Source organism: Paroedura picta, chromosome 10, assembly GCF_049243985.1.
Source record: "Paroedura picta isolate Pp20150507F chromosome 10, Ppicta_v3.0, whole genome shotgun sequence".
Classification (NCBI taxonomy): domain Eukaryota; kingdom Metazoa; phylum Chordata; class Lepidosauria; order Squamata; family Gekkonidae; genus Paroedura; species Paroedura picta.
The window spans coordinates 65,945,635-65,967,869 of NC_135378.1; the positions used below are offsets into that span (position 1 = coordinate 65,945,635).

Genomic DNA, 22,235 nt, shown 5'->3' on the forward strand with positions numbered 1-22,235 from the left:
GAGAAGAGGTGGGAGGGATGCTGGGGGTGGGGGAGGAGGCTCCGGGGACGACAAGGGCAAGGGTGCCTTAGAAAGATGGTACCGGGATCAGAAGAACGTCATCTCTGGAACAGGACAAAGTATCCTCTTGAAAGTCAAGTAGCGCCTAATTGGAATTCGGCAGTGATGAGTGTTTCATTACCTGCATTTACAGAGACACGGGCCTGGCGAATCACCAGCTGAGGGGCAATTGGTGTTGTGGGTTGAAGCTTGTGCAGCTTTTTGGCAATCTGGAGGAGGTGGCCGGAGCCATCCACCCAATAGACGAATCGGTCAATGAGGAACACAATAGCAGCGGCTGTCGCGTAGTCTCTGACAGTAATGGAGCTTTTTAAACAAACCTGGAAAGAATACCACAAACACAGGGTTGTGAGGAGTAGGCAGCCTGTGACCGTTTCTAAGGGACTATCCATAAAGTACGTCGCTTGTCAAATGGAGGGAGGGAATAGCAAAGTACGGGACAAAAGCAGGATGTGGCTTCTGTGAAAAATGGGGGCAGCATGGGATGTGGGTGAATGAGAGGGGATTTAAAACAGTCCTTTAAAAGTGTGACAGATATTATGGATGAGGCCTAGGTGGATCCATTCTGCCTTTAGCTTGCTGTGCAATGAACAAGATTTTCTTACATCGCTTTGTTTTTGCTCATGCTCAGTTTCTGAACAAGAAAGTGCTAGGGCTTTAATGCAAGCTGCTACTCATAACTGCACTTGTGCACGCTGGAGTGAATTCCCTTCATAATTGCCAGCGATGTGTCAGTGGGTTTCACTGCATTGGGTGGGGAGGGTTTCTCTCTCTCTGTGCTTCTCATGTTCTTTTCCTGAGATAAGAGCTTCGCTCAGTGCAAAATATATCTTGATCCCCTTATGACAAAGATTTCTTATTCATATTTCACTGGCAACTTGTTCCTTAATGTAGCACACTGTTTTAAACTGCTCTGGGCCCGGTTTGCAGGAATGAGCAAAGCAGGGCCAATTATAAATACATTGATGAGGCTGTATGCATAATCCCAAACAGTGATCAGTTTTCCACCAGCCACAAGGTGATGGACAAGTGATCCATTATATACTCGTGGTGCCAGAGATCTGTTATAATTGGGTTGCATTGTAATAGGAAGTCAAGTTCCTAGATCTGCTGACTCCACTCACTGAGTGCAGCAAACATTTACTGAATGGGTCCTGTCCAGCCATTATCACCCTCATCTACAGATTCTCAAAGCATTGGCTGAGACAGCAAATCCCTGGATTTATGGGCTTCCTTCTTAATGTCAATGGAAAGGAATCTATCTGCATGCAAAGGAATGCAGGCACAGAGCTGCTCTCTGGGTTGAAATTAATAGGGACATCCCAACCAGTGAGGGAACCCTATGGTCACACAGGTGCTTCCGAGCCTTCATTGCATCAAATTGCTTTACCTGGAAATAAGATCTGCTGAGTTTAATGAAGCTGGCTTCTGATTAAGTACCATATGTGTACTTATACACATGGACATATGTGTATATGCATGTACATTGTCTGTCTGTCTGCCTGCCTATCTGTCTGTCTGTCCATCTGTCCGTCTTGTCTATCTGGTAAAAAAAAAAAAGCAAAGTGAAATTTACTTGCTATAGGCATTCCTGAAAAGCAGGCCAGCATTCATTCAATTTTTGGATGTTATCAACATTTAGATTTTTTTTTTTTAGTTTCAAAGGGAATATGGCATCATTGTCCTTTCCCTTCCGATTCTCAAAGGAGTCCAAGACTTCCCTGGGGTCAGTCAAGCTCTAAGCATCAAGTTGCACAAGTTGCATTAATATAACAGCAAGGAGACTAGATCAAACATTCGCAGAGAAGCAACCAGGTCAGCAATCCAATGTTTTCTCCTTGCAGGTGGCCTTTAATGATTTTTTTAAATGGTATTAACTCCCTGGGTAGCCTCCTTGGCCACTAATCCCCCTCACTGGCATGGAGAACAAGCAGAGTCTATGAAGGGACATGCAGTTAGGTAAGAAGAAAAGTCAGCAGGATAGCTCTGCCTTCTTGGGTATCCAGAAATCCCTGCAGAAGTTGTGACATCTGTCTAAATGGCCCATCTTTACCTTGGGGATGGGGGAATGGATGGGTGATCACCATCTTTCTTCTCCTCATTGAGGGAGAAAAGGAAAACTCTAGAAGGTGGAACAAGATTTTCTTTGCTAAATCCTTACAAGGCTCTGCAACTGTATTTCATGGAGGAAATGTTCCTTTTAATGATTTGTTGTTATAACAGGGTTTTCCCCCCATACCATGATATACCTGTATAAATAGATATTCCCAGTCTCCTCATAGGTTGGAGCAGTATCTGTGCTCACAAAGGTCCTCAATGCATGTATTAATCTTTTTTAAAGCCAGGCAGATTATATATGAGTCACAAAAAAGTGAAGCCCCAAATAATAGTTACAGATCAATTCTGCATAAACTAAAGGGCCAACATTCATTAGGCATGGTAACTAAGAACCACAATTCTGTCCTAGACTGTATCTAAATTCCCAATGTGTGTTCATGTTTCTGGTTTGCATATTATTGTGATTTACTGGAACTGGATGTGCAACTTAAGCTTGTTTCTATAGTATATACTATGATTTGAGTTTTTAATGATACCTTTGTATGATGTTTTTAATCCTAAAACTGTGCACTGTGGAATTAATAGTTGTATTATATTTTATGGTTTAGTTGCTAAACCTGGCTGAACGTGAAACTCCCAGCAGTTTTTGAAAATTATTTTTCAGGGTCATAAGGTCCAATTCAGATCAGGACCAAGGCAAGTAGGGGAAAAAATGCTCCAGCTTCTCCCTCCTGGCTATTTTTTTCAATTTGAAATAGTCCCTGATCAGCTATATGCAACTTTCCCCAATGGGTCAAATAGCAATTCCTCAAGACCAATTCAGATCAGGTAAATGGTTCAGAGAAAAGGGTCAAGTTGACTCCAGTCTGAATTGGATCCCTGTAACTCTGAAAACTGTTTCAACATGAAACACAGAGCACATGCCTGGTTTGTGCAATGGAGTGCCTGCAAGGTTACTTCTTACAGCATCTCAACAGGAAAGGGGTATATGCAGAAGAGGGCTCATTGTGTTGCTCCATTTCTCTCTCTCTCTCTCTTTCTCTCTCTCTCTCCCCCCTTTGGGATCTTAATTGGTAAAAGAAAAGAGCCTGAAAGTCAGTCCAGGAAGTCACCTGAAGTAGATGGTGACAGTCTATTCTGCAATGGTAAACCAAAGGCATTCTCTGTCAGTTCATTCCCAAGAGCCAGGAACATGAAGGTTTCACATGCAGATGCTGAAATGCTCTCTCCAATGGAACATCAGCAGTCACAAAAAGTCCTCTAGCAAGGCAAATCAGTTGAAATGGAGTGGAAGACAGGAGGAGGCTGTGAAATAGCGGTAGGGGTAGAGTTAGTTTGCTACAAAATTGAATTTTTGCATTTGAAAACTCACATTTTCTCTCTGGTCTTGTTTCTGGATCTAGTACTGTATTTGTACCTGCATGCAGGCCTGTGTCTGTGCCACGACTGTTTGCAATATCTCATGTGTACTTATTTACCAAGTCACTTTTGCCATGTGAAATATGAAGTGACCCTCAGGCTAACAGCACTCTGGACTCTTCAGAGGAGAACAAGGAGCTGTCCACTGGGATTCTAGACACAGCAGTGCTGAACCTAGGCAGTGCCCATGAACACTTTGCAGGATATCCAATGGGAGTGCAACTTTCCCAGAGGGGCAGCCAGTCGTAGAATCATAGAGTTGGAAGGGATCTCCAGGGTCATCTAGTCCAACCCTCTGAACAATGCAGGAACTCACAACTATCTGCCCACCCACTCTTAATCTAAGTTCATAAAATCAGCATTTCTGTCAGCCTCTGCTTTAAAATTTCCAAAGAAGGAGAACTAACCACCTCTCAAGGAAGTCTGTTATACTGAGGAATGCTCTAATTGTCAGAAACTTCTTCCAGATGTTTGGCTGAAAATTATTTTGAATTAATTTTAACCCACTGGTTCTGGTCTGACCAGAAAACAACTCTGTTCCATCTTCTATATGACAGCCCTTCAAGTATTTGAAGATGGTTATCATATCACCTCTTAGTCATCTGATCTCCAGGCTAAACAGACCAAGCGCCCTCAATCTTTCCTCATACGACTTGGTCTCCAAACCCCTCACCATCTTTGTAGTCCTCCTCCACAGTGCTCCAAGAGGTCTAACCAGAGCAGAGTAAAGTGGCAACATCACCTTGCATGATCTGGACACTATACTTCTTTTAATACAGCCCCAAATACTGTTTGTCTTTTTAGCTACCGAGTCACACTGCTGACTCATGTTCAGTGTATGGTCTACTAAGACTCCCAGATCCTTTTTGCACACACTACTGCCAAGACAAGTCTCACCCATCCAACAGTGATGCATTTGATTTTTCCTACCTAAATGCAGAACTTGACATTTTTCACTATTAAAATTCATGTTATTCATTTTAGCCCATTTTCTAAATGATCCTCAGAGTGTCTTCAAAAGCACAAGTCCTCATATGACATGAGACTTTGAAACAAGACTTTTCAAATTCTCATGTCATCAGAAATGTCTTGTTTCAAATTTGAAAGCCCCAATTCTGGGGTTACAAGGATTTGAGCCTGGGAACTTTAGTAGACCAAGCATGTGCTCTGCCCCTGAGTATCAACCCCTTCCCAACGTGTGGGGAACACACCTGGTAATTCACTTATCAAGAAAGAATAATCAGTACTTTATCACCAGGCCAATCAAAACATATACTGAAAAGTTAGGCCTTCACTGTCAACAAGTCCCTGATATTGCTTTATACATTGGGAACCATTGTTCTGTGCAGTAGGAAACAGCCATAAGGCTGTCAGATAACTCCAGTTAGATGTCAAACTGAATTTCTGGAAACTGATTGTTTGTACCTGCCTCCCTGATAAGCAGGTGGTGGATCACACACATGACACATCTAATCTCTGATAGTGTGGTAATAGAGCATTAGGAGCAGCCTTATATCTACTTAGATAAATAGACCTAGGCCTGGCTTATCTCATTCAATACTGGCTGGAACTTTTGCTACTTGAAGCCCTTAAAACTAGAAATTTACTTCAAAGGACTTTGAAAGGTGTAATTCAGGTTAAGATGGCTCTACTAAGCTCGGATTTCTCTCAGAAATGATCAAGTTTTAAGCAATAAATGTGTGAAAAACTCTGGAGATAATTAATCACAACATTGAAGATGAATGAAAGGTGTTAACATTAGACAGAAAAGATGGCGGGCAAATACCATGTTTCAAACCATTATAGCTTGGCTTGCCTCTCTCCGAAACGGACATAGCCCTCCTGTGGGCTGTGCGGATGGTAATCTGAAATAGCTGTTTAACTACACAAGACAGGAATGTCTTCAGTTGTTCACATGATATTCCTCAATTGACTTGAGGTTCAAAAATGCATTAATTTCAGTCGAAGGATGCAGTTTTGGGAAGGACAGCATCTGAAAGGCATTCCTGTTCTCAAAGGTGCAGCTTCTCAACAATGGAGGAATCTTCATCTTTAAGCGTCTGCGAGCTATCACAGCCAGCCACAAATCCTCCTCCCTCCTCCTGAAGCCACCATATATCTAAGCACTGAGCCATTGCCTAATATCTTTCCCCCTCCCCTCTGCCTCGTCTTCCTTTAAGAGACTGGAACACAAAAACATGAGAGAGGGTGACCCGCCAAACAAAAGACCCTTTGAGTCCCTCGGAAAAGGAGACTTGGAGGAGGATGGAAAGAATCCAAGTGGCCCTATTATTTCCACTTGCACTAATTAGACATTTTTCTGTCAGCCATTGAGCACCGCTGAGAGGCCAAACTCACTGAATTCATTTCTAAAGTGTTTACAGAAGTTTGCATCTGTTTGTGTCTCTTCAGGAGGAAAATAAGCACTTCAATAGCATTGTGAAAAATCTAAACCAAGTATCCTATTCTGGAGGGCCTGGCAGCTGCATAATTTAACTCTCTGCTCAATGCCGAAACCTCTTGTGTCCCTCTCCAAAACCAAATGGACACAAAATGGAGAAAAGTCAAGACAGGGCAAGAATATCATCTTCCTACCCCCTTCTCCTCTTTAAAAGAAGACGGCATGCTGTGTCCCGCACTCATAAATTTAACTTGGTGTCAACTGCGGCAGCTACAGTTCAGTTTCTTCTTCCTTCCCAACAGTATTCTGAGTAAAATTCCCCAAGATGTTTCACTGGCTGCCAATCAGAACGGTTCTAGGCAGCCAAAATACTGCAGTGTTAATGCCAAACGAACCAGCCTCCCAAGAACTAACCTGCTGTAGCAACGTGTTTTTCTGCAAGAAGGTGGAGTAATTTCTGTAGCTGTAGAATAAATTCCGGGATACTCCAAGGTATAACCCTAATGCTGGAGAGGTAGCTCTGTTAGCCTGTAGCAGCAAAATCAAACCAAAGTCAAGGGACACCTTAAAGACCAAACAAAATTGAGACTGGTATATGCGTCAGAGCATGGACGCATGCTGCTTGTACGTTGTAGCAGAGCTCCTACAGACACATGCTTCATGGCACTGATGAAGCGAGTTCCAACTGACAGAAACGGATCCTGAAATAAATTCAAATGGGTAGCCGTGTTGGTCTGAAGTAGCACAATAAGTGCTTGCACTCTAAAGCTCACGCCTTGAATACATCTTTGTTGGTCTTAAAGGTGCTACTGGACTCCTGTTTGATTCTTCAGGGTGCGAGAACTGGATAGGGCTGGTGTGAATAGCCACTGCTGCTATGCTTGCTGTCCCTCCATTGGGGGGCATGAATATCATAGAACCATAGAGTTCAAAGGGGCCATACAGGCCATCTAGTCCAACCCCCTCCTCAACGCAGGATCAGACCTAAGCATCCTAAAGCATCCAAGAAAAGTGTGTATCCAACCTTTGCTTGAAGACTGCCAGTGTGGGGGAGCTCACCACCTCCTTAGGCAGCCTATTCCACTGCTGAACTACTCTGACTGTGATTTTTTTTTTCTGATATCTAGCCTATATCGTTGTACTTGAAGTTTAAACCCATTACTGCGTGTCCTCTCCTCTGCAGCCAACAGAAACAGCATCCTGCCCTCCTCCAAGTGACAACCTTTCCAATACTACAGAGTAGTCAGCCCCCCCCCCTTTCAGTGTGTAGCCTGGGGCAACTGCCCCTATTGCCCATGGTTAAGATCAGCCTTGTGGAGCGCCTGTGCAAAGCTGGCTTTTGATAAGAGTGCCAATGAGCTTTGAGATCAAGTGGAAAGTCTGATCTCAAAAATGTATACTACGCTTGCAGTCCTTAATCAAAGTAAAGAGTTGATCTGTCATGAGACAGATTTGGCTGGACTGGTTAGTTTCTGGGGGATCCATACTTGGAATCACCACAAACAGGGCACAATACACACACATCATCATACGGCTTCTCTTGATTTACTTCTAAATTTCTCAGTGCAAACATTCAGGGCCATTTCGCACGGCTTCAAAATAGCACAATGGTTGCTAATTGGAAACGCTACTAATTTGCCATAACCCACGACGTCGTAGACAATCTGCAACAATCCTGAAACCGACCCGCAAAAAGCGCTTCGTTGTAGCGCTTTCAGGGGAATCCAGAAAAGTGGATTCACCCTCCGGATAGCGATACACTCCTGCAACCAATCTGCAACAATAGCGCTAAAGACCTGTGCGTTACCATTGTTGCGGGTTCTTCAAAGTCCCTCCTCCTGAGCCTGTCCTCCAAACTTCCGGCGAAGCGATCGCCATTTTTTTTTCTCCGAGCGAGCAGGGATAAACGCACCAGCGAGCCTCTTTCTGTTTAGAGGCTTCCCTGGCTTCAGTCCTTCACCTTTAGTCACTAAGCGCAAACCACATAAAAGCCCGTTTGCTGAAATAAAGTCCCTTTATTTTTTACACATTAATTCAGCCGAAAATCGGGCCCGTGAGGGGGGGGGATTTTTTTTTATCACTCGAGGCAGCGTGCCAACGATCATACAATCAAACGACAGCTCACATTAGGCAGCTGGATGGGTCTCTCCGTTGCAACGAATCTACCTAGATTCGTTGCTATGGGTCTGTTTTTTTTTTAAAAAACCTTTCTTAAAGGGAAAGGGGCTGTTTGGGAGCATGCTAACGGCTGCCCATTGGCTGCTTGACGGCCAGGGGCGGGACGAGCTTGGCAATAGCGCTTCCTTTCTAGCGATTTCTGCCGAGACCGGAAGCCTGTGGGAAACGCTAAAAAACGCAACTGATTCCACTACAAAGGCAGGTATGCATAACGACGAATTCCACTATTTTAAATGGCGATTTTTCATTCCGCAAACAATTTGCAACAAAGATCCCCGTGCGAAAAGGCCCTCATATTTCTTGTGCTTTGCATTTGTTTGGGTGGTATCTGCCAAAGGCCCATTCCTGCTTTTAAATGTTATTGTTCTTTTTGTGAAATTGAATTTGCTATTAGAGAATCTCCCTATTCTTCTGCTATTTTTTTGGTTTTGAGACACTCTGGATTTCAAGCCTTAAACAACTCCGCTTTCTTCACAGCGTCCCCAAATCACCCCATAGAAAAACTATTTGTCTCTACAAGTGTGCATAGCTGTATTTGCCCTGAATTTAAATAAAACAACCCAAACCGACAATCTGGAGAGATAAATGTACATAGATCATGTAAAGTTGTGAAGCACAACTAGGGGAAATGAAGGAAAGCACAGATCAAACAACAACAAAATAAAGATCTGCCCCCATTCTCTGGTTTGGACATATTTTAGGGAATTCTATTTCAAGAAAGGAGGGAGAGAAAAAATTGTCCTTTGCCTGAACATCTGTTTCCATAATGTCAAATGTGTACGTGTAATTGAGTTTAGGGGCACAAAAGGAACTTCATGGCTGGGAAGCAGAGTCAGGTGGAGGCAGAATTAGATTTGCAATGGATTTCTATACACCAATTAAAGGGGGGAGGGAGTGAGGGGGTGGGATTCAAAATAGCTTTTATTGAAGGGCCCCTGCTTCGAAGGGATGAGTGGAGGGGTGTGCTGTTTGCATGGTTTCCCATATTAGTGATCTAGCTCCTCCTACTATTACACCTTACATTTGAGTCCTAGTGTTGGGTTCAATGTCAGGACACCTTGATTTGCTGACAACGGCCAGGAGAACACTTTTTATTGGAGCTGTTTTCTGCTAGGATTTGACAGAAAACATACAAGTAGGAGGGCGCTTGCACAGATCAATTTAGGAAGATGACCCAAATAGGGTGGGGGGATTTACAATGAGAGGGAGTTAGGCTGATCAGTAAGTGAGCCTATGGTGTCTTTTGGCGTTTTCTGGAAAACAAAACAACCCTGGCTACTGGATCCGATTCTGTACATTTTCCTGGGTGATTTCTGCTTCTAATTTACAGTGCGTATTATTAAGCAGATGTTGTAAGAAAATAAATGGAGTAACATTCTGTGCAGTATGTTTAACACAGGAGTAAGTTTGCTTGAACAGAGAGGAGAAGTTGTCACAGGCAGTCCCTTTCTGAGCATCTCAGCTGCTTTGCTAACTAGTCCATGGAAACTAACTCAGTAAAAAAAACATCACAGTCGAGGAAATCCAAATTCAAAAATCAATTGTAATTTTTTATATTTGAGATAGCATATTTTGCTAGGTAGCTGGAATGAGGTGTCCATTCTACACCCTACTGGGAAAAAATAACCCAGAGCATCTTTGGCCTTCAAAGAGACAGCATCAGAATGTAAGATCTATCACATTAACTCTCCTTAACTCCAGTGAATTCAGGGACAGGTCCCCCCTTCTCATTTTATTCTCACAACAAGTAGGTGAGGTGGGCCCAAGGTTAGCCATGAGTATCATAGCAGTGAAGGGATTTGAACTTGGGTCTCCCATTGCTAATTCACCCCTGTAACCTATACTATGAGCTAGATTTGAGTCCAGTAGCACCTAAGAAACCAACAAGATTTTCAGGGTATGAGCTTTTTGAGAGTCAAAGCTCCATTTATCAAGTGTCCGATGAAGGGAGCGTTGAGCTTAAAAAGCTCATATCCTGAAAATCTTGTACATCTCTAAGGTGCTACTGCAGACCTACATGGCTACCAGATGAAACTATATTGACCTAGTTCATGATACAATGTGAGGGATAAAGTAGTCAGGGGATGGGAAACTGTTCCATTGTGGATTTGGATCCTAATGTATGGGCCTGTTCCACAGAGTAACTTTATTTTCAATCTTTGGTATGGTCAATCTCCAAGTTTTGAAATCAGCTTGGAATATAGCATTCCACACCGCATCCTGTTTCTGTACTATTTCCTGCTTTACATTTGTTGTTTTCCTGTTCCCCCTGGGTCCAATGTGAGAGTCATGGATGTCAGTGATGGATACAGAGAAAGATATTCAAAGGGGGCGTGGATCACCATCATGAAAAATAACAATTCCTGCTTTTGCACATGGAAGCAAGCTGACTGGCAATCAGCTTGAAAACAAAAATTGCCCTATACATGCTCTGAAAAATAAATGCAAATAACCTAACGAGACTCCAAGATTGACCTGATATGGAGAAAAAGTGTTGCGGAATGAAAACTTAGAAATGTAACATGACTGTATATCCAAGGTAAAGTATACATGCAGAACAGGCTGTGAGTAAACAGAAGTCATTACTATTCCCTGACATGTGAAAGTAGCACAAATTCAGACCTATTGGATATTCTCGAATAAATAGACAGGCATACAAATATATCTTTGGCATATGCAGAAAACGATCTGCTCATGTGAAAACTTGTCACACTGAGTGTGAGACTGGCAAGTGACTTGACTGAGACTCTGCATATACTTTTATTTATTGAATTCTTTTATACCCCACCTTTCTTGCCAATGGGGACCCAAAGTGGCTTCCATCCTCTTCCTCCCATTCACAACACCCCTGTCAGCAAGGTTAGGTTGAGATAAGGCGAGTAGCCCAAGGTCATCCATTGAACTTTTGTAACACAAGTGGGGCTTGAACCTGGGCCTCCCAGATACTAGTCTGACACTTTAACCATCACACCACACTGGCTACACCTATTAAGCAGAGGCCAACACTGTTGGTATACGTGGAAGCATACCTTTATATGGAAAGGGGGGGATCAGCACATCCCAAACTGACAATGCCAATAATCTGCTCAGGGAAAATGGGCTCCTTCGTGCCTTTGAGCTGAAACCTGCCTTCTTGCTCTTTCCAAATGCGGGGGGAACTCAGCCATTCACTACTAGCAGAGATCAGTGGATCCACCAACCTGTGCTTCCTCACATCTACCACGCCCCCTTCTAGTTTTTCTTCTCCATTTAGAGCAGGGGTAGTCAACTTGTGGTCCTCCAATTCCCTTGGAGAAACTGGTTGCTTTGGAGGGAGGACTCTATGGAATTATGTCCCATAATTATGTCCCCAGACCTTGCCATCCCCAGGCTCCACACACAAAATCTCTAGGTGTTTCCCTACCCAGAGTTGGAAAGCCTAAACTATAAGCCCCCTAACTCTCTTTCATTAGACTCCCACTTCCCTGTGCATCTTCCTTTCCATGGTGTTTCTGCTTGTCCCCTTCCTAGCTAAGTGAGGAGGATGTTGATGAACATTTTGCATTGCTGTGAGATGACTGAGTTTCCCATTAAATCGGGCAGATCTGGATTCCCCCCTTCCTTTTATGAGCTTTTTTTTTTTTTTTTTTTTGCTTTTGGCTGTTTTGCACAATAGGTTCCTGCAGCCAATGCCCAGCTGAGCTGTTTAAAAGGATGATGTCAGCAGCATGGGCTGTTTTGCATACTCAACAGAGCAACAGCCTGCAAACAAAGCAGGGCTTGGAACAATGTGAGACTAAGTCAAACTTCCAGACCGGGGGACCCAAGTGCTCTCGTACAGATACTTGGAGATCAGTGAAAATACTCCATAAGAAAGATGCTGCACACTGTGAATAAGGATCACAAAATCTGGCCTGCCTGAATAATAAACACTCCACGAAAAGATCCCAAAGGGCTTTACAAACACAAGCTCATTCCACTGGAGAGCTTATTCAACTCGCCACTTTAGAATAAACTCAGATGAAACATGTTAAAAGTTTCCCCTAAACAATATCCACAAAGGCTTATTCCTCTTTCAGAGGGAATTAAAATAAATCTTTCAATCCCCCCCTCCCCCTGGTGAAAAGAGAACATCCAGAATTTTATCCTCCCCCCCCCCCCCCCGTCCAATCCTCAAACTTTTCAGCATAATTTCCTCTCCACCAGCTCGATCAAAGTGTTGAAGAAACATTTTACTGTGCCTTGAATTTTTAGGGGTTCTTTTAAAGTGGAAAGAAAGAGAGCGCGGGTAACCCTTTTCTTGACTAATACTAATAATAAGGGTCAAAGTGTCAGTCAGTCCACAATTAAATGGAAAACAAAACACCGTACAATGGGACTGGAATATAAATTACCAAGGAAGATGAAATAATAGTTCAAAGCACAAGGGGGAAAGGGAGTGCTGTAGTTAGAAAGTATTTTTTTACGGCACGGTGAAACATTGAAGATGAGGGTAACCCCATGGACTTTGGGGTGTGTTGCTGAATAGTCTCAAAGTAGCATGAGGTAGGATTGTAGGTCTCTATAGCCTGTGACCCCATGATATGCATTGTTCCTCCAGGGCAGCTGCAGTTATCAACAGATGTTTCGGCAATAAATAATTGGTATCATCTCAGAGAAGGCTCACCTACCTGGGGTGAGGGGATAATGCTTGCAAACACTGCTCTGCTATTACAGCCACATTAATCTCCCATCTATCCAGGTTTCTTGGGGAGTTTACTGCAGGTGTTTATCCTGGGAGAGCGTAGACAAATGTGCTCTAGTCTGAACTTTTTGTGGGCATTGTAAAAGGGGTCAGCTTCCACCATAAATTTCTGTCTGAGGCCACACACACCAAAAAGGAAAGGGGAGGGGGAAAGAGGGGAGGGGGAGGGAGGAGGAGGAGGAGAAAGAAAATACACCAAAACAAATTCAGAATCACAATAAAACTCCACTTAGTCCTGGAATCTGTGTATAAACAAACCCACCCACTTTATCTAGGGGTATGCAAAGAAGTAGAAAAGAAGGGCTTTCTGACAGAGCTCCAGCAGGGCAGGTGTCTGTGTACCATTTTTGTACTGGGGGAAAAGAACACCTGAGAGTAATCCCAGCCATCTCCTAATAACTACGGCTGTCCAAATATGCTCTCTTGGAATTTATTCCTTGTGAGCTTTTTGGTGCCACTCCCATTTTCTTTCTTAACTCTGCTTATTTCTTTGGCAACATTTTTACAGAGTACTGGTGTGGTGGGTCTTTCATGCCCTGGACAAAGGTCTGGTAGGCCTGGATTCAAACCCCTGCTCTACACTGCAGCTTGCTGGGTAACCCTGGGCCCGTCACTTGCTCCCAGCCTTATGTAACTCACAGGGTTGTTGTGAGGAATAAGTGGGGGTAATCTCAGAGCTCCTCAGTTAAGGAATGAGATAAAAGTGCTCTCAATAGATAGGTTTCCTGCTGTGTGCCATTTCAGAACCGTGGTACATTTAGGAACATTCCCTCCCAGGTATTGACTAGGCGCCAGTCAGCATATTGACAGTGCTAATCACCTAGGGGAAAGGTGTCTCAGTCGGTTTGGACAAATTTAATTTCCCTGACCTGATTTGGTTAACCCCTGATCTCGTCAGATCTCAGAACCTAAACGGGAACCTAAACAGGAGCCAACCTTGACTAGTAGTTGGATGAGAGACCATCAGGAAACACCAGGGCCGTGATGTGGAAGGGGCCAAAAGCAAAATGCCTCTGGATGACTCTTGCCTTGAAAACCCTACAGGGTTGCTGTGTCAGCTGTGACTTGATAGCGCTTTCCACCATCAGCTGGCAGGAGTGACCCCAGGAATCGTGCATGCTGTATACATCCTTTCAGACATGATCCTTGAGGAAGATGATTCCCATTTTGATAGCCCTCCCTGGACAGAATGGAATATTTGGAGAACCAATATCCAGTTGTACCAACACAAGAGATGTGTTATCAACTTCAGTCCAAAATTCTGGTAATGCTTCTGAGAAAGTAAAATAATACCAGCAAGCCATAGAGAATGTAAAAAAAAAGGGCTCAAATTGACGGAGTAAAAATAGGCACAAAATGGTGAAAATATGAGATTTTTTGCATGCAACAAATCAACACAAGGAAAAGTCTGTCTGTCTGTCTAACCAATCAACCAACTAACTAAACAAACAAACAAACACACAAACAAACAAGATGCTCTGAAGGGTGGAGTCTACGGCCCCCCACTGAGGTCTGCCCTCTCCAGAATCCCCAAATCTCTAGGAGTTTCCCAAGCTGGATGTAGCAACTGTACCCTCCATCCTCTACTGGTGTTCATCTTGGTTGTCCTTCTTTGTATTTTTTCCAACACTGCAACATTATTTTTTGAGATACAGCAACCAGAAATTGGTTGAAGAAGCAGTGGAGAATCTGGACAGTGGACAATTGAATGAGGATGTTGTGTGAGACCTTTAAAAAAGAACGTATGGCAATGGGGGTGAGGGTAGAACGTGCAGCTAAATGCCCACGGGGAAGCCATCTTAATCTCAGTTCTAGTGATGACAAGGAGAATGCAGCCATTGACCTCAGCCATTGACCAGGAGTGCAGCCATTGGCCAGGAGTGCACCTGTCCTTTGGCAGAAGCCACAGTGGAAGAATGGGGGTCATTTGTGTAATAAGGAAGCCTGCCTTTGGTTAGCTCACTGTCCCGCCCAATGCAGATCTGAAAGGGTAGGTGTCTTGCATGTCATACCAGTAATTCATGAAGCCTTGCATTGATCACTTCGTTGAGGTTTTTCTTGTCTTCATGGTTGATGGCTTGTTTGTACTGCCACCGTTCCGGCACGAAGGGCCACTTCATCCCCTTTGCCTCTTCGATTAGGGTCTTCAGATCATCAGGGAGCAAAGCTGCAAAGGTCAAAGTGCAGATTAAGTGATTTGGTTGCTAAGGTTACTTGGTGGCACCCAATCTGCTCCCACCCACAAGCATGCTCTTCCCTGCCTGGCTTCTCAGTGGCTACAAGCTGTTGTTTCTCCCAAAGGTAGAGTAATAATGGCAGGCTGTCATCAGACAATCTCCTCTGCTTTGCCCTGCAGGTAAATTGGAGCTGTCTGCCATGAAAATAAGGGTTTTAGCAGGAAGGGGAGCACTGCAACTGTTTGTGAACAGAAAGAGACAGAAAAGAAAGGAAGAAATGCATTTCCTAGAAATTTGGCATCAGTGTGCATGCAAAAAATAACAATTTAATAGCTTGATTCTTCTTGGCACTAAATAAATGCTGAGAATTTTATTTCTTACATCTGTAACCTACCTTTTCTCGTAGAAACTGTTAGGTCGATTTTTGCATCACAATACCCTTGTGAAGTAGGTTAAGGCCAGAAGGAATAAATCTAAAAGCCATGGAGTCTAATTAGAACCTCCCAGTCCAGGGCCAGCATACCTCTGAATGACAGATGCTGGAGGAGGAGGAGGAGAAGAAAAAGAGTTGGTTCTTATATGCAAACAACAAGGAAGGGTTGCTGGGTTAGATCCAATCAACTTTTCCACTGGTGAAAAGCGGAGGAGGGGAGTTTCCTTTGACCATCAAAAATGTTATGCAGAGGGTTATGGGACCTGCATGGACAAGAGCCATGTGGGGCAGAGGGAAATTAAGCAGAAAAGGTGGCTGGATCCAACTGTTTGTCTTCTTGCCCTGTTTGTAAGTTGTCCAGAGGCATCTGGCTGTCTATTAGTGGGAACAGAGAACAAAACCAGATGGACCTCTGCTCTCCTTATGTTCTTACAGTGCTAGAACCAGAGGATAGATTCAATGAGTGTTGGTCTGAAGCAGCACAATAAAATAAGAGTCCAGTAGCACCCAGTGAACAAGAGGACCCAGGGAACTTAACATCTGAGCAATAAGTGGTAGTAGTCCATGTCACTTTAGTAGATATCAGTAATGCGTACTCCTGGCAGCAATGTGTACTCCTGACATAAACACATCCTGCAGAGAGGAAGTGTGCAGTCATTTATCAAAACAGGATGGTACGAATGATCTCGAGGTGCAGACATATCAGTGATGGACAAATATGAAATGACTTGGATATGCTTTTCAATATTTTTGTGAAGAAAAATACCTTATAATTTGATGAAGACAATATCTGGGAAACAAGAGAATCTTCCAGGCTTCAAGACCCAAAATGCCTTTGTTTTAAATGCCCCCTATAACAATTTCTGTACTTTTGGGACACTATCAAAATCATGTGTGGCTCTGGTGATTATGATAAGCTTTTTAAAGTGTACCTGCCTGGAAAAGAGCTTCTTAGTGCACTCTTGTAACCTTTTACAGAATGATAATAAGAGTGTGGGATTTCTCATGGATTGTGACGTTATTAATATTATGGCAGAGGGATTTTTCACTCCTGTGCTTTAGCTAGGGAAACCCTGAGCTGTTGATCCTTTACTTCCTGAAGCAGTTTACCTGAAGGGCCATGGCTAATCTAGTGATTATTAGGCCACTGATGCACCTTATCTGGAACTAAACTGATTATTTATCATTCTCCACAGCGTTTAATAGAAGAAACTGAAGCAGAAGAAAGGACTACCTGATTAGAAGCTCAATAGCCCATTCTGAAGAGTCATAATAAAGCTGAAAGGAATTTGTGACAAGGAAACAAAAGTGCCCTTTGTGGGGTGAAATGAAAGGACATCTAAAAAAGACACACACCCGCCTTCACATATAAACTATATTCACAAACGTCATCGTGCTGTAGACAGTGAAGGCGACAGCCAAAGAGAACGGGACATAAGCAGAACATATACCAAATGCAGATGATGTGAACAACTCAGATTTTATTAGGATTTGTGCACACATGAAAAAGGGAGATGCAATTTGAACCAGCAAGAGACATTATTAGATTTGCCTGATAGAAAAGAAATTCAGGTTTATCAGGTTGGTTTCCATCAATATAGAGAACAACAGTTAGATGTATTGGTTTCATATATAGTTCTTACTAGTCTAACCAGGAAGAAAGAAAAGAGTGGAGGGGGGAAAGGAGTGAAAGCATTGGCAACCTAATATGTTACAAATTCAAAATATTGGCAGCACAAGATTGTGGGGTGGATCCTATGAATCCCTTGCAGACACAAGAAGGGAAATGCTCCCATTTGTGGCTTGGGTCCTTGGGATCCAACCCACTGAACTCAAAGGCATCTTGCAGAAATAATGGAACCGTTGCCTGTTAACTATTATCATGTCATTTATTGTTCTTGATGATTAAATTCTAGGACTGCAGCCATGGCACTCCTCTTTTCAAGTCAACAGGCTTGGGGTCCTGTAAAGAGTAAGGCATTTTTTGTGTGATGACCTTTCACAGGCAAGCACCTATCTAATTAGATCAGGTATTAATATTTTTCCATTTTTTAATGGTGTCTTTTCCATAGCTTTTTTCTTCTGTTGCACCTCTGGCATTTACTTACCTTTGTTCAAAATATCAGACGCCAAAGGATGTTCCTTTAGCACATGCACTGCAACATTTTAGTTTCGAAAATGACATTCTGAAGGCTCTAAAAGATTGAAATACTCTGTCTCGTACACACACAACAAACATGTTTGGGAGAAGCTGTCAAAAACTTTAGTGATGGGGATGGACTTCAGCAAAAGGAAAACAAATAACAGACACTGTACAGAAGTTGCATTATTATTTTTATATAATTGAAATTTATGTGCATCGCCAAACTTTGGGAGCATTGTTTTTCTCAAACGAAAACCGCTCCGCACAGCCTCATGTTTACTGAAGCTTTAAATGAGAAGTGACAGCAATTCACTGGTACAAAGTAGGCTTCCTACCCTGCCTGCCTTCTAGCTCACATCCCATTCATGTCCTAGAAATCCAGTAATCTTTTGACATTTGTCTGCTAGGAGACAAAAACAAAATAGGGCATGGTGGGGAGGGCGGAAGCTCTGTGCAATCAGCTCTCTGGCACCTGGTACCCTTCACTGGGCCCTCACCTCCACTCAGCTGATGCCTGCTCGCAACTCCCTCGGATTGGTCCTCCATCTCCATCTCTGGGGAAAGCCGATCCAGCTCTTGCTTGCATTCCTGCAACAGGACAGCCACCATTTTTTGATTATTCATGTTGCTTGCTCCCTCTCTGCTGAGAATCAGGAAAGGGGGGTGGTCACCCCTGGCGTGCGGCAATCAATTACCTAGGAGAAGACACAGATTCAAAATGAAAAGGATCTTTTCCAGGCTGAGCTACCTGGAGAACAAAAGAAAGGGGGAAGATGATTAACGAAAGCATCATCCATTATCAGTGTGACTCAAGCAGGGAGGGATAATAGGGGAAGTACATGACAGTCTCCGAGGACTTTATTAGAGAAGGGTGTGAAATTACTCCAGGGTCCATGTGATGTGACAATCTGTGCAAGGCAAACATTTCTCCGAGAACAGCGCATGAAGAGAGAAAGGGGTTGCTTCTCAATACAGTTGTGAAGTCCCAAACCATGAAGTGGCCAACTGGAGAGTGCAAAAAAAAAAAAACAATCCTTTTCGCCCACCCGTGTGCACACACACACACACACACACACACACACACACACACACATGCGGAGAGCCAGAATTCTAATGGTGGGAAGACCTTTTAACCTCAAGCTGCAGCGAAGCACCATGATTTAAGGAACACTAGCTGTGTTACATCACATATTATTTCAGGAGATGGTTGGAAATATTTGGAGAACAAATGCTGTAATAATTTTACACACAACATGGAGATGGTACAAAGGGACTCCCTGGCCAACAAGCAGACTCAGCTCAGTTTCCCTACCATGTGATTGTGATCTGTATGAAGGTACCCCTGGCTCTGATGCAATAGGGCAGAATATGGTTGGAAAGGACAGCAGTGTACAGGCCCACCTGAGGCACCTCCCCTTCACACCCCCTCAAGGCCCATCATTGGCCATTTTGGGAGGGAGGGGGACAGTCGACTTGATAAAAAAAAATTAACTCCAATTTATTTGGTAAACCCTTCCAGGGTCGTCAAGAAACCTCAGAGTTTCATGAAACTCTGGTTAAGAAAGGCTTTTACTTTTCCAGTCAGATGTTAGCTATTCTGAACTAGATGAAGAATCAGCAAGAGTTAATTAGAAACCCCAATGAAGCTGAGTCAGGCTAAATCATCTTGTATGAGTATTTGAATCTGAGGAATTCATAATTCCAGTTTCTTTCTTTCTTTCTTTCTTTCTTTCTTTCTTTCTTTCTTTCTTTCTTTCTTTCTTTCTTTAAAAAGTAACAATGCATAATCAGAACAATGCTCATAATATAAAATTCTGAGCCACCAATTAAAACCGCTTAAGCGCTTTCCCTCAAAGAGAGAGAGAGAGAGAGAGAGAGAGAGAGAGAGAGAGAGAGAGAGAGAGAGAGAGAGAGAGAGAGAGAGAGAGAGAGGTATTATTCTAATTTTGATCTCAGGGCTATGCTAGAATTCCAGGGAGACCAATGAAGGGGAAGCAAAGACCGGATGAGTTCCACGTGGAAGTGCCATTTATGGATTAATCCCAACAGGGAACAAATAAAGCTCATCCCTGAAGTGTTCCATAGAGATTGAGCACAGTCAATTGAAAGGAAAATCATTATTTATGGCCAGAGCTGTTTTGACTTTCAAAAATGCATTTTAATTATCTTAAGTCCTATGTTGCAAGTTCTTCCTTCTCCGGGTAGAAATTCATGGTACCCCTTGAATGGATGCAGTTGTCATACAAATCTTTTCTTTTTCATGTTAGGAACCATTTGGAAATTTGAATGGGGAATAAGGGAGGCTTGAATTACCTTAAGGGCTGGCGGGAATCTTGAACCTCATTAAGAATTCTCCCTATTTCCCATTGGATCTCCTCATAACACCCGTAAAAAAAAATGGCTGTAAAAAGTCCTCCATCATAAGCACCAAGAAAACAAATAATTCAAACACTGCAGCTTTACCACAGTTAATTGTTTCAGGATCCACCAGTTTTTTTGGCCTGGTTTCTGGTAATGATACAGAATCTAGAGTCCTGCATTATACATACAGACCTGCAATCAATCAACCGATGTAAATTCATAAAATATCTTCTCAAAGTTCTGTTATTTCACATTTCACAAGTACTATATATATAAACATATATTTTATATCCTATGCCATATTAAGATTAAGAAATAACAAGGACACATTTGAACAGTAATTCCAAGAAGAAATTATAGCTATTATTTGTAAGAATATCATTCAGTCCTAGGGGTTGTGTTCCACTGGACTCGGTGAAATTCAGTTCCTACGAAGATCCTGAGGAAGATGGATCATGAAGTACAAGCATTACAACACAGGGATGATACTCTGTGAAGGCCTGGTAGATATGAGGGACATCAGGATGGTCACTCTCTGTCAGCCAAATTTCCTACACAGAGTTGTTGCATAGGGTTAACAACCAAATTGGGAAATATCTAGAGACTTGGGGATGGAGCCTAGGGAGGATGAGATCTGAGGAGGGGAAGAACTTCAGTGGGGGTAGAAGTAGAATGTTCAAACCCAAAGGAGCCATTCGCCCCCCTCCCCCCCAAGGGATTATTTTTGTAGTTTGGAGATCAGCTGTAATTCCAGGAGATCTCCAGGTCCTATATTAGCATCCCAACAGCCCTACAGAACATGCATTGGTATCTGAACATGTGGTCTTCATATGGCCATATCAGCACATATGCACTGTCTACAGTGCCTACCCACCCAGGGAATCCATGCCAAGTCCTGGTAAACAGCTGCTAGCTTTTCTTTTTACTTGTCTCTCATCCAACACTTTTATCATGTTCCAGAATACCGGACACACTATGAGGGTAGTGATTCCAAAACAGTGGCCTCACATTGGAATCCCCTCACTGCCAGACTGCCAGACTGGTGGAATTCTTGTCCAAAGGAGATCAGAGCTCTGTGGGACGCTGGATGGTTCTGTAGGGCTTGTACAATGGAGCTGTTCCAGCAGGCTATGGCTGAGGCCTATAACATCCCTGGCCTCCCTGTCAAAGCCCCAATTGCACATCATCTATCTGGGGCTGGTAAGACTCCTCTGTTCCCTCTCTCCTTCCCACCCACTGAAATCCAGAATAGGCAACTGTGGATGAAATCGTTTTAAATGGTTTAGACTTTTGTTTATTGTAAACATTTATATATATTGTTATTTTTTAAATGTTTTTAGTATGATGTAACCTGCCCTGAGTTTGGAGAGAAAGGCCAGGTAACAAATACAATAATTAACAAACGGACAGACTAATTAACCTGACTGGATAGCCCAGGCTAGCCCAATCTTTTTGGATCTGGGAAGCTAAACAGGGTCAGCCTTGACTGGTATTTGGATGAGACCTTTTAGGAATACCAGGGTTGCGATGTAGAGGCAGGCAGTGGTAAATTACCTCTTGCCGGGCCTATGACTGAGGCCTACAGAATACCATCAACAGCTGGCCTCCCAATGCAAACACAAACACAAGTAATAAACCTCTGCATATCCACTGAGTTTGGTGTCAGGAGCTGATCTTTCTATCTGTCGCCTCCACCCCAGTGGTGTGGTCAGCATCTTTTGGTGGATGTTCGTTTGGGCCCTGACCATAAGTCTGATGTAATAGTATTGTCTTGCAAACCCTGTGGAACTGATTAAGGTCCAACAGGGCTTTGAGCTCCATCAGGCTGGAGCCAGGGCCGAAAAGGCCTGGGTTGAGACCAATTTCACCTTTTTTTGGGCCAGGGATCCTGAGCAGATGTTGCTCCAAAGATCTATCCCCAACCCCCGGTCCGGGTCTGGTACTGGTCAGTGGATCAGTTGGTACCGGGCCGTGGATCCTCCTCAGCCTCCTCCCCGGCTGCTGCCTCGGGGGCTCCCCTGCCACTCTGCTGCTGGCTCACCTTTGGTGCTCTCCGGTGGCCACCATGGATGGGGCTCCCCCTCAGCATGGCACTGCGCAGCTGCTGCTGGCAGCGCCCCCCAGTGGGCGGCAGGAAATGAGGGGCGCCAGCGGGAAAGCAAGCAGAGCAGGGGCTCAGGTGACCGCAGCATCTCTTGGCAAAAGACTACCCATCACCTGGGCCTCAGTAAAATTGTCAAGCTGGAAAAACATCTTTACTGGAAAATGTATAATAAAATACT

The 22,235-nt window shown here is 43.5% G+C and overlaps 1 protein-coding gene across 3 annotated transcripts in view; it reads right to left on the minus strand.

The window, feature by feature from the left end:
* The window catches only part of ALPK1 (alpha kinase 1), a 62,246-nt gene that overhangs the window by 17,211 nt on the left and 22,800 nt on the right, over positions 1–22,235 (minus strand). For 2 of the 3 annotated variants that reach the window (XM_077300590.1, XM_077300589.1), the window contains exons 3-5: positions 18,090–18,287; positions 14,852–15,006; positions 182–380 (exon numbers count right to left, since the gene is read on the minus strand). In XM_077300590.1, the coding sequence (XP_077156705.1) occupies positions 182–380; positions 14,852–15,006; positions 18,090–18,216 (481 nt within the window). In that variant the 5' untranslated portion in view covers positions 18,217–18,287. Of the gene's footprint in view, positions 1–181; positions 381–3,230; positions 3,338–14,851; positions 15,007–18,089; positions 18,288–22,235 lie in introns of those variants that run through there. The other variant, XM_077300591.1, reaches the window with a different exon arrangement.